This window comes from Lepidochelys kempii, chromosome 6 (assembly GCF_965140285.1).
Source record: "Lepidochelys kempii isolate rLepKem1 chromosome 6, rLepKem1.hap1, whole genome shotgun sequence".
NCBI lineage: Eukaryota > Metazoa > Chordata > Testudines > Cheloniidae > Lepidochelys > Lepidochelys kempii.
In genome coordinates, this window is record NC_136385.1 from 64276430 (window position 1) to 64289297 (window position 12868).

General features: G+C 43.5%; 1 protein-coding gene across 3 annotated transcripts; it reads left to right on the top strand.

Moving 5' to 3' along the window:
* Positions 1-900: 900 nt before the first annotated feature.
* Positions 901-11528, top strand: PIGH (phosphatidylinositol glycan anchor biosynthesis class H). 3 transcript variants are annotated; one of them, XM_078853304.1, is made up of 5 exons: positions 901-1307; positions 5074-5283; positions 7035-7118; positions 7484-7554; positions 10588-10662. In XM_078853304.1, the coding sequence occupies exons 1-4, from the start codon at positions 1131-1133 to the stop codon at positions 7505-7507; spliced, it is 495 nt and encodes a 164-aa protein (XP_078709430.1). In that variant the 5' UTR covers positions 901-1130; the 3' UTR covers positions 7508-7554; positions 10588-10662. The 3 variants fall into 3 exon arrangements, with proteins under 3 accessions (XP_078709430.1, XP_073204513.1, XP_073204514.2); XM_073348412.2 differs by lacking the exon at positions 7484-7554 and adding an exon at positions 11240-11528 and having other exon boundaries at positions 1052-1307; positions 10588-10702; XM_073348413.2 differs by lacking the exon at positions 7484-7554 and adding an exon at positions 2678-2786 and having other exon boundaries at positions 1221-1307; positions 10588-11528.
* Positions 11529-12868: the final 1340 nt, after the last annotated feature.

A 12868-nucleotide genomic window follows, 5' to 3' on the forward strand; every position in this document is an offset into this window, starting at 1 on the left:
ACTGTAGATAAATATGATGCTCACAGAGAGGAACAGTTTAAATTTCTAACACTGCTAGATTTTAAAATAAACAGATATTCAGAAAAAGTATCTAGCCGTACCTGTTGACAGTTTATGATAGAGTCATTATGGTTTAGTAGCCAGGAAAATATTTGGGAGTCTCTTTCAGACTCTCTTACCTTAGGATGGGTTTATCCTATTTGTCTGAACTTGATTTTCTAGGACTCCAGGAGGATGCTAGCGTGTGTCCTTGTTATAGGATACACCTGGCAAGACCAGGTAATCACCCTGCTAAGAGTGGGACTAGAGAAATTTATACCAGCATAAAGCCCCACTGAAGTCAACAGGGTTCTGCCTGCATGTTTTACCTTATTAGGGCTCAAGCACTAAGTAGAATCAAAACGTGGCCATTCATTTCAATTACAGAATTGAGACACCTTGGGCCTGATTGTCAGAGGTGTTGAGCGTCTGGATCTCCCCATGCCTTTATCTGGATCGGGAGTGCTCAGTGCTTCTGAAAAATCAGGTTCAATGGAGCTCAGATTTAGATGGGAGGCCCCTACAATCAGCAGCCACGGACAACCTGGGCCTTCGCCTTTCACAAACTACGGCTCTTCGTGAGGAGCCACAACCACGCCTCTGACTTGGTGCCTGTGAATTAGGCCAGCACTGCTGTGCGGCGACCACTTGCGGGTACGGATAAGGGCACTGGGAGACTTAAGTTCCCCGCTGAACGAGCCCATGGGGCGGAGGGCAACCGTCTGTCACTCGGGGGCCGCTTCTTCAGCTGGGCGGCCCCTGGCCTCAGGCTCCCCATCCCTCAAACAGAGATCACAACGCTCCCCTGCTCCAGGAGGGGCCTGCGCACCCCAAAGCCGGGGGCTGCTGCGTAGGGCGGCTCGGCCCCGGACTCCTCGGGCAGCAGCTCCCGCGGGGGCGGGCGGTTCAGGGGAGGCAGGAGACCGAGTCAGGTCAAAGGGCAACACGGGGAGCGAGCCCGGGCGGCGGCGGAAGTGAGAGCTCTGTACCATGGAGCTGACGGCAAGTGGTGGCTAGAGCGGCGGGCAGCCGGGGCCGCTCTGCGCGGCGGGCTGGCTCGCTCGGTGCGGCTGGCTGGCTGGCGGGGCAATATGGAGGAGGGGGTGTACCGGGCCGTGTCCGGGGGCCGCATCGCGCTGCAGCGCCGCCAGTACAGCGCCTCCTGCCGGGAGTTCTCGGTGCGCTGCCCCCGGCTGCAGCTGCGCTCGCTGAGCGCCGCTACCTGCTCCGTCTGGCTGGCGGCTTATGGGCTCTTCGTGCTCAGCCAGGTACCGAGGGGCCCTCCGGGCCCGCCCCGACCGCGCCGCCGGGGCTGGCGGGGGCCCCCAAAGCCTCCTCCGCCTTGCGGGCGCCCAGGTCATGCGCCGCCACGTTCTCCCAGCCCCCGTGAGGGGCCCCCGAAATCCGCCGTCAGGGGAGCCCTGGCGTCAGCCCGCGTCCCCTGCGCCCCATCAGGGTCCCCCATGGCCCACTGCTCATTATCAAAGTGCTGCAGTCTCCAGGCGGGCACGGAAATGTCATTATTTAAAAGAAAGGACCTTTTGTCATTATTTACCCAGGGAATCCCTTTGCCCCCAGCACCTTCGCACACAGACACCAGGCAGCAGCCAGCGCCTTAAACCGGCGCAAATTCCGAGAAAGGCATAACAGGAACAAAAGTTAAAGGCAGACAAATTCAAGTTAGAAATAAAGCACAAATTTAACAGTGAGGGTGAGTAACTGCTGGAAGAAGTGAGCAGGGAAGTGGTGGATTCTCCATATCTTGATGTCTTCAAATCAAGACTTTCTGGATGCCTTTCTGAAAGCTATCCTTTAGTCAAACTGAAGTTGTTAGATTCCGTATAGGATAGGGCTGTCAATTAATCGCAGTTAACTCGCGATTAACTCAAAACAATTAATCACGATTAAAAAAATTAATTGTGATTCATTGCAGTTTTAATCGCACTGTTAAACAAGAGACTACCAATTGAAATTTATTAAATATTTTGGATATTTTTCTACATTTTCTGTCTTCTATTCTGTGTTGTAATTGAAATCAAAGTGTATATTTTGATTACAAATATTTGCACTGTAAAAATGATAAACAGAAGAAATAGTATTTTTCAATTCACCTCATACAAGTACTGTAGTGCAATCTCTTTGTCCTGAAAGTGCAGCTTACAAATGTAGATATTTTTTTTTTGCATAACTGCACTCAAAAACAAAACTATATAAAACTTCAGAGGCTACAGATCCACTCAGTCCTACTTCTTGTTCAGCCAATCACTCAGACAAACAAGTTTGTGTACATTTACAGGAGATAATGCTGCTCTCTTCTTATTTACAATGTCACCAGAAAGTGAGAACAGGCATTTGCTTGGCACTTTTGTAGCCAGCATTGCAAGGTATTTAAGTGCCAGATATGCTAAACATTCATATGCTGTTTCATGCTTTGGCCACCATTCCAGAGGACATGCTTCCATGCTGATGATGCTCATTTAAAAAAATAATGAGTTAACTAAATTTGTGACTGAACTCCTTGGGGGAGAATTGTATGTCCCCTGCTCTGTTTTACCCACATTCTGCCATATATTTCATGTTATAGCAGTCTTGGATGATGACCCAGAACATGTTCATTTTAAGAACACTTTCGCTGCAGATTTGACAAAGGCAAAGAAGGTACCAATGTGAGATTTCTAAAGATAGCTACAGCACTCGACCCAAGATTTAAGAATCGGAAGTGCCTTCCAAAATCTGAGAGGGACGAGGTAGGGAGCATGCTTTCAGGTGTCTTAAAAGAGCAACACTCTGATGTGGAAAGTACAGAATCCCAACCACCAAAAAATAAAAACAGCCTTCTGCTGGTGGCATCTGACTCAGATAATGAAAATGAACATGCATCGGTATATCTAGCCCCCAGATGTAGAAATCTAGGGGCTAGTGAGCATGAACACTCACTCCATCTGACTTCAGCTGCTATGATGGCTTATGGAGAGCAAGATGATGCACCAGGTAGCTGAGACTCTGATAATACAGGACAAAGTAAATTCTTAGAAGTGAATAGAAAGCCAGTTCCTAGCAAATGGATGTAATATATCACTATTCAGGAAGACTGACTGATGTTGCTGTTAAGTGATCTTTAGGGGTATCCCCATGTAGAGCATTACTGCAATTCTGCTTGAGCTGAGCTTCTGCTAGTTCACATCCCAAGTCTTGGGCTCACCCAGGCTCTGGGAAGGCAAAGATGCTCTGTCATCTTCATTTGATGAAAATGAGTCAGAGTTGCATGACAGCCACATTCTGATCTCATTATTTTCCCAGAAGCCTCAGTTAGTTTGTAAGCTTCTTCAGGGCAGGGATCATGTATCTTTTATGTATATGGATCCATGTCTAGCATATTGATGGGAGCCAGATTATATACACTGAACAGGAGAGATGAGTGTCTGGAAACCCACAGGAGATATTTCTTGGGGGCAGAGAAGTGATCACGGAGAATAATTCTCTCAAATTTTTCTGAGGGGAAGAAGGGCACTCCACTAGCAATACCATCTACGTACTTGTGGTCATGTGTCAACAAGACCTTGTGGGCAAAGATTTTAAAGACTGTTGACAGATCTAAAAGAATAGGCATAAATATCTGACCTTTAGCATTACTAAGAGATTGTGAACAACCAATGAGACCAGTGCAATCTCTATAGTTTATATTGAAGCCAAAAGATGGACTGAAAAGGCTCAAGAAAGTCTGAGGACTACAGTTAACACTAGCATTGCCATACGACAACCTTCTCAGTGACATTTCCCAGAAAGCAAAGATAAGAGACCAGGGTGATAATTGGCAAGGTTGTCAATGTCAGAAGATAGTTTATTGAGCAAGGATTTAACAGCCACTTGTTAGTGGGGGAATTGTATCCTAAATTCCTGTAAGAAGGCATTAATCTGTCAGCAATTGCCCCCAGTGCCTTCCTACTTGATTATACAAGCTGTGAAGAACACTGATCCAAGCTGTACACCATTGGTTGAAATTCTTCCATTACCCCAAGAACCTGAGCCTCAATCTCACCACCCTCTTAGTGCAGCGCAGGACCCCTTTCTCCTGTAACAGTGCTAGCGAGCAGTCCAGCATCATTCCTCCTTCAAGACAGCCACCAAGGATTATTCAGTTTGGGAAGTGGCATGAAATGAGTTAGAACAACAGAGTTTTGGTCCATTAGTGATAGAATTAATATTTCCTATGCTCAGCAATGTTCTCTCTAAAATTGGTCCTGGGGATAGAGCACTGGATTTTGAGTCAGAACACCTGGATACTATTCCCAGCTCTCCAAGTGACCTGCTGCTTGAGTTTAATAATTGATTTAGCATGTATTATTTATATTGTAGTAATACCAAAAGGTCCCAAGATCAGGGCACCATACAAACACCTAGCAAGGCACAGTTCCATCTCCAGAAAGCTTACGGTCTAAATATACAAGACAAAGCATTGAAGAAAGGGATAAGTATTACTACCATTGTACTGATCAGGGTACTAAGGCAGAGAAATTAAGATTAATAAAGGTCACACATGGCAGAACTAGACTGAACTCACATCTTCTGATTCCAATCCAGTGCTTGAACCACAAGACCATCCTTACTCTCTAATCATGCTGGGCCTCTGATTCACCATCTATAAAAAAGGGGCAATACCTGTCTATCTTTGTAAGTGTAACTGCATCATAATCTGCATTTATATGACAGTCTGTCTTGTATGATATAACTTGGTGTTTTGGGGCAGAGTTAGTAGAACCCACTGGTCAGTTATAGGTCCCCCTCCAGGCCTGATCCACTGAGGTATCAGTCTGTTACAGCATCCAGCCACAGAGCTTGGCACTTAATTAAGTTCAAGGTATAGAGACTCATGCTTCCTGATCTAGAGGTTAGTCCACAGTGTGTCAAGCAAGATGGGAACTATCAGACTTTCATGGATGACCCTACAATTTACTGTACATAGCCCCATGTCTATGCTTGCATGCAGTTAATTGCAGGGTTGGAGCCTAAATGCCTGTTTGGTTTTCTTTACAGAACAGCATGGTGCTCTCAGCTGCTATATTTATCACCCTGATTGGCTTGATCGTGTACCTGCACTTTGTGAAAATTGACCACGAGTCCCTGTTAGTCATTGGCTCACTTGGCATCCAGATGACCTCATCCTATGCTTCGGGCAAAGAGAATACAACCTTCATTGAAATGAGCCAAGTGAAGGACGTGGTCATCAATGAGGCCATCTATATGGTAATCAGCTCATACAGCCTTTCTTCTTGTACAACATAATCAGTACTGCATCTGTTATGTTTTCCCGTGTGTTTGGGCTAGGAACAACTGTTTTAACTGGGCAATGGATTCAGATTTTGTTGTCAAGGCATGAAATTCTTGGACTGGTGTGGTGTCCTTAGCTTCACCAACATTATGTTCTATATTCCTGATTTCTCTTCCCATTGCACCATCTTTTTCCTTTCTGAACCCTGCTGGAAAGAGGACATTTAAAACAAAAGGCCACATTCATCCCTGATATAATGAAGTTGATGGTAGTGGATTTACATCAGGGTGAATTTGGGTCAGCGGTTGTAAACATTCCCTCTTGTGCTATTCCTGTGAGTGTTGGTCCCGATGTCAGACACACCAAATGGTTTATAAATCAGAAGACAGACCACAATACATCTCATTATGTTTGTGGTTTTCTGATTTTGTTTAAGGTCTTACGGGAAAGCCGCAACTATCCTCTCAATTTATTGGAGTTGATTTCATATTAAAAGTGTAATATTAAATGTGGCTAAAATTGCACATATATTGGGTGACAGTGGAGGGAGGGAGTTGCAGTGTCAATGTACTGTAATGTAAACAGGGCCTTAGAGACTGAGGTGCATGGGCTGTGTATGTTTTGGGATGATATATTGGTGTGGGTGGGTGGGTTTGGTTTGGTTGTTTCCCTAGATTTGTTCCCTTCCAGTGTAGACCGGGTACAATTGTGCTTGGCTTGTAAGATTTGAAGAGATCTCAGCTGTAGATGGAATGGCTGCAGGAACTCCATTTTCCTCTGAAAAGTATTTTAGAGAACGCTTTTGAAGTTGATTGGTATAGAAAGGAGATACCTGGCTTCTTGGAATGAAAGAGCAGGAAAACCTCTTGGAGTTCATAGCACTGCAGTGCAGATCTTAACCAAGACCTGCAAAAGAAAAAACAACTGAGCTTGGACATGGTTTTGTTTTTTTTTGTCTTCATTTTGATGGCTAAAGAAGGCTTGAAAGTCTTTAAAATTTGTTTTTTGTTGCTTTAAGTCTATTCAGGTCTGATTAGTCTGGAAGACTCTATGTGCTGCACTAAATAACAAAATGTTACCATGTTTGAACACAGTCATGAAGAAGTGAGTCTACTAACAGGATGTCACTGGCAGCGTCTTTGTAGTCAGTGCAGACCAGGACAAATCCTTTCTTGATTCTTCACAATCCTGTTTAATTATGATATAATTTTATAGGAAAGACAAATCCTGTGATAACTGGAGAATTAGTAAAATGATATCATGAGTCAAAAGGGTGTAAGAGCGGAAGGAATTTTTAGTCAGACTGTTTAAAACACTTTTTGTGTTTGCTTTTTGTTAATACCTATTGAACTACAGTGACTGATGAACATTTTGGAAAAACAACGTCTTTGTTAAAAATTCAGCACCATTACCCTTTCAGTTAAAGGGAAGGAGATCACAATATCTATGCTATAGGAGCCTTAAAAGATCCTCCAGCAAAACCCAGAAAAACAGGGCATTCCTGATATTTCTAAGGTAAAACACAGTTGGGAGATGAGAGGAGACCACATCATTTTAAAGCAAAAATTGTTCCTTGTTTAAATCAGCTGTTGGTGCTGAGTCATCTCAATATGCCTTACCCCTTCCCTCAGGTCACTTTTGTTAGGAACAGATCCCCTCTCACTGATAATTTAAGGCACTCTGATAAAATTCTCATGCTTTGTTGGTTTTTGCTTTTGTTTTTTAGCAAAAAGTTATCTATTACCTGTGCATCCTTCTCCAAGATCCTGGGGAACCTCATGGGGTGTCTGAGGTGGTGCCGCTCTTTCAGGTGAGAATGAAATGGATTGTGGAGAGACTCAGATTTGTAGTTTGTTGGTATTACTGGGGTTCTCAGCACTTTTCATTCCATAACCCCTCACTCAGCCCATTGCAGTTGCTCTCTCCGAGATGTGCCTCGGAGTCCGCCAGCTTGATTCCTACAGCACTTTATAGCTGGTGCCACAGGAGCAGTAGAAATTAGTGTTGGGAAAACACTTTTGGCTCTCGTGTAGTCCATTCTGGATTCAGAGTAGGAATAGAAAGATGTGCAAATCTCAACCCAAGAGAAAAGCTCATTGGTCAGCCTAGGAACCAAGGCTGCTGAGTTTCATACAGCTCGGTTTATCTGGCTTCTGTGTGTCGTCTCCTCCTCAGGCTATACAGTGCTGCCACCAGTAGAGTCTCAGCTACCCACGTCAAAGGTTCTGGTAAGGAGGTACTCTGAAGTAAGTGGATGGTCTCTCCCTTTTTTACCCAATGACAATCAAAGGTATTGAAACAGAAGTGGTGAGCTGAGACCTCTGCTTAACATTACCTTCTTTCCTCTCTTCTCTGCCCATTTATTTGTACGATCCACTTGTTGTGACTTGTCGTAACCTAGGTTATGAGCTCTTTGGGGTTGGGAATTTCTTTTTACTGTTTGACTCTGTACGGTGCCTAACACAGTGGGTTTTCCTTTCACGTTCCTAGGCACTACTGAAGTACAAATATAGTAATAACAAATTTTTGCATACTTTGTATAATGTAATGACTCTACAGCCTTCTCTACCTGTGAAAATTACCTACTGCTGAGTGTCAGGTTTTAGCCATGGTTTCTGAATCACTACTGAACACAATTTGTCAATGGCTACACACAGCTAAATTGCATTCAGCTGCACGTGTTGCTGATGATAGGCAAAGATCTCAAAGATACTTACAAATGTTAATGAATTAAACTTCTTCAGCAAATCCATGTCACTTGCAATGAGTGAATTCCTTACAGCTCCACCGAGAATCCTGGCATCGGACTGTGATCTCAGCTGCCTCTATTCATTGCCAATGCCAAGGGATAGGCTTGTATTTGGGTGTGGTTTCTCGATTCCACCCAACTCTGAACAATGCTACTTTCAAGGGTATACTCTGATACTTGTATTTGACTCTCCTTTAACCACTCACTACCAAGGACCTAGGAAAGAGGATGCTTTAGTCTGAAATGCAGTACCCCTCAAAAATTCTCACCTAAGACAATCTGACATGCTCACTTGAGGGTGCATTCACAGATACTTTAACAGGAGCAGTAACCTCTTGTTGCCTCCACTGTACAGTCTTTATTTCTCTCTGTTATGCCAACTTTAGAGAAGGCAATTTTAATGAATATCATCTGACGGAGCCCGTTAACACGTCTGCACTGACCTGACCTATTGTTCTCTCAAGCTGCCATTGGCAACATTTACAAAGATAACTTTTAGGTGGACTTCATACTACACTGCTGTTTTGGGAGCTCAAAAGTCATAAAACCCTGGGGGACTAGATGACTCAGAAGGTTAGGAATGGGATACAGAACCTTTCACCTCTCTGTTGGCTTTAATCTGACCCAGGTCAGTAGTGACAAAAAATCATTATCCTTTGACTGCCATTTAGTGATTATGTGGAATGAATTGGTGGTTTCAGTCCACGTCCTCTCCTCTTGTGGACAGTAGTAGAAGAGGCTAAGCACTGTGGAGTCTGAACTCCCCTTTCTTAAAGGTAGATCCTCCAGGGCAGGATCCAGATACATTGGGTCAATATGAGGAAAGCTGCTTCTTATGGTAAATAGAGGAGGAGTAATATATGGGGGTAACGATTAGGTTATGGGTCTGAGAATCTGGACACCTGGGTTTTATTCCACAGTCAGAGACTGATTTGCTTTTTGAAAAATCCTCTCACCCTCTGTGTGCTTCAGTCTTACCTATCTGCAGAATGTAGAACAACACTTAACCATTTTTATAAAGTACTTTGAGATCCTTGGGTGACAGGTGCTGTATAAATGCCAGTAAGTAATAGTATTCTATTTCCTCATCATAAGTGATATTTGGACCATGTGGATGTTTTGCAGCTATGGCATTGATGGCTTATTATAAGGGGGTCAAGGCTGGGAAGCACAGACTAACAAAATGTCAAAAAGGTAACAATAACATAATACTCTTGGTGGAATGCATTTTGGCATTACATATTATATACACCAGCATCATAGTGCTCAGTATGATATATGTACAAGGCCAATAAAAAGAAGCTGTAGAGATCTCACCAAATCCCCCTGTTTACTGAGTTATAGTTAAAGCCCAAGGACCACTGAGGCTTAGCAAAGGTTCATTAGTAACTTGCCAGGAACCTGAAAGCCACATTTGATTAGTATAAGAGGGAGCCAATTGCAGTAGTGCCCTTCTTTATTATGGAGGTAGTTTTATCTCCTGTCAACCAGGTCCTTCTGGTTTCTCTGTAAATACTCCAAGTACTGACAGTGGACGATTGCTCTGTCTCATGTCACATAATTTGTTCCCCACCCTCTCATGAAATATATATGTGTTTCACTTGTAACAAATGTATGTATTAGCATGTGCAGTCAAATTTTTTCTTTTCCCTGCATCTGGCACTGATTTACTGGGCTAAATTAAGCCATTGAATTTAGCAATTACCCCTCCTCATACCAACGTTCAGTTTGGACAAGTCCTCTGAATAAAATCAGTTTATTCGTCAATAAAAAAGATACGCTTACTTTGAAGAGTATTGTGAGGCTTAATTAGTTTACAAAGCCCTTTGAGAACTTCTGAAAAAATGTTACTATTATATTATTACTGAAAAGTCAAGGAATTTTAAACTGGAAAAATGTTACTGTTATATTGTTGGTGAGATTGGGAAGTTCAAAGTTGTGGTTCCTGTGACTATTGTAATTCTGTCCTGTTGCACATGTATATTGAGGCATTAAATTAAAGCTCAGATTTAGTAATACAGAATGCTACATGTACAAAGGATAAAAGTTACAGTTTCTGTGTGACCCATCAACTTGAATATTCTAGCCTCTGGGTGTTTAAAACCTCAACCATAACTTTGCATTAACTTAAAGAACAAAGTGGATGTCCTGTTCCTTAAAGGGACTGCATTGACAGCCTTGAGGACTGAAGTCCTCTAACCACAGTACAGGTACAGCACAGGCTATGTTCATACAATCATTCCCCTCCAATCTGCCTCAGCCCTTCCTTGGAGCCTGATGGATCACCTCGAGTTGTATGGATACAAGAGGAGTTCACTCTATAGAGTCATCATCTCGCTTCAGAAAAATAATCTACTGCAGATGCCTTGCTTTTGAGTTCCCTTTATATCCATGCCAATGGTAGCTTGCTTTGTGTGAGCCTTCTTCCCGCTCCTTCCTCCATCTGACAAATGTTACTGTGGATGAATATTAAAACTCTTACCTCTTCAGCAACTAGCCCAGAGCCTGACTGTTTTTCCTTGACCTCTAGAGCTCCAAGCCACGTCTAGACTGTCTGGTTGAAGTGTACCAAAGTTGCCAAGAAATCCTGGAGCAGAGGAAGACTTAAAACTTCATCAGAACTTTAAACTAAAAAGCTCATCAAGGTAGAAAACTCACAGCAAACTAGGATAGATTGTATATAGTAAATGAACCCCAGACCAAAACAGTCCTGCAGTTGTCCTTCATTAGATGGTGCATGTAGACTGTGATCCAGCAGCAAGTGAAGTTGTTGCTAGTGCCCTGGCTGGTGGCCCACGGTTATGGAAAAATTTTTAGCCCATCCACAAAATCTATCCTTGCCAAGATGACGATGTAAAAGTTAATGATAAATTTACTTGGCTGTCCAAAATATTAACACAACTCAGATTAGTAGAATTTTTCAAGACTGGAGCCTCAGAGATGGGATTTCCTTCCCCGCTGCCCACCCTGCCAATAGAGGGATGGGACTAGGTATGGGGAGATCATGCAACAAATTTATGCTCCTTTAATAAATCCTAAAACAAATTCTGATAAGCACACATTACAACTTTGGCCAAATTGCCAATAAACCCACAAAGAACAAACGAACCAAATGCCCTCTACAGTGAATATTTGTATTACATTTTTGTTGTAAAATTCTTTAAACCTTTTGTTTGAAAAAGGAGGTATCGTCCCTAAGTGAGCCAAAGCCAAGCAGATGTGCGAAGAGGAGAGCTCTGGTTCTCTGGTCTGAGGAGAGCTAAGAGAAGGGAAACTTGCCCAGGAAAATGCCAAACTTACTGCAGCATTTAATTCTTTGTTTTCTGGACTGTTTACCAGTTAGTTTGTTTGGATGGTAAAGGCCACCTATAAATGTCTGGGACTCCTTGCGTGTGTGGGGAAACCTGCCACTGATAATGTTGTGTAATGAGAATGTGTGTAAATAAAGTTTTTATTGGCTTGTGCCCTTGGGAGTATTTCATGGTGTGAATTTGTATTGTACCTCATTGTTATCCTGAAGATTATTGTAGCTTTTAACTAAGATGACCTAGAGGTGTGGGGCTTTTTTGAACTCTTTCATAATAATATAACCTGGGCAGCTAAACCTTTGCCTACCTAAAGGACAAGTCAGCAGCTCATCAGGAGCCTATGGCTCACACATAATTTGCATAAAAATGGAGCTAGGTATGTCAGTATGCAGTGCTCCAGCTGCTAAGATGGCAGTGACTCTGAAAATGTTAAATTTACACTTTAGAAAGAAATGCCTTCCTATTACATGTTAGCACATAAGGCAAGAGCTCTGGGTTCTGCCACTGACTTCTGGGTGGCCTTCGTTAAGTCATTTAACCTTTCTGTGCTTCAGTTTCTCACCCATACTTTAATTCATGTCTTAATTACTGAAGTCATACCTGGAGTTGTACAGACTTTAAGAGCTAAATCTTGTCCTGGTATAAGCTGGTTGGACTCCACTGAACTCAATGAAGTTGCATCCTTTAAGAGCGGGTGCTGTGAGCCCAGGCATAATTGAGGTTTGGCCTTTTAAGAGTGGGAAGCCATGGGAGGTGTAGTTTCCAGGAGGGATTGTTTGAGATCCTGTGAGTAGGGACTGTGGTTCAGTGAGTGAGGGGAATGAAGGTATGAGGTGGGGTGGTTTCTCCTTGGTTGTAGGCTTCGGGAGACAGCCAGGTCACCGGGTAGAACAGAGCTGGGAAAAGACATGCGAGAGATCTAGGGACAGGATAGAGAAAGACCCTGAGGAGGGACATTGCCAGAAGGAAGTAGCCTGGGCAGGATAGTGCAGAGGGATGTTGAAGAGAGTTGATGCTCAATTAGGGGGTCCAGGCTGGGACTTTCAGTGACAGTGGGAGGAAGCCTTCTGTCTATGGTTCTGTGCCAGCAAGGCAAATAGACTGTTGAGCCCAGGAAGATGGTAGAAGAGGACCTATGGGTGAAGATACTATGTGGCCCTGTGAGGGTGCCCACTGAGTGAACAGGAAGAACTACCTAGTCTGAGGAATGCTGGAAAGTTGTTTTTTAATGCCAGAAGGGGTGGAGTTCTTGTGGCTTACCTGGAGGCCTAAGTCACCTCAGTGACCCCAAGCACTGAGAGCTGGAGGCCCACCAGAGAGAAACAGTGGGTCGGAAAGGGAAAGTTGAAGCAGGTGCATGCCCAGAAGGCAAGGGAAATACGGCCATCTTTTTAACATGCCTACTTACATCCAGGCTGGTTTTGTCTTCTAAAAGATTGTCACAATTTGACAAACTGCTGCTGAAATGCTGATTATGATATAATGAAACAAACACAGCTTGAG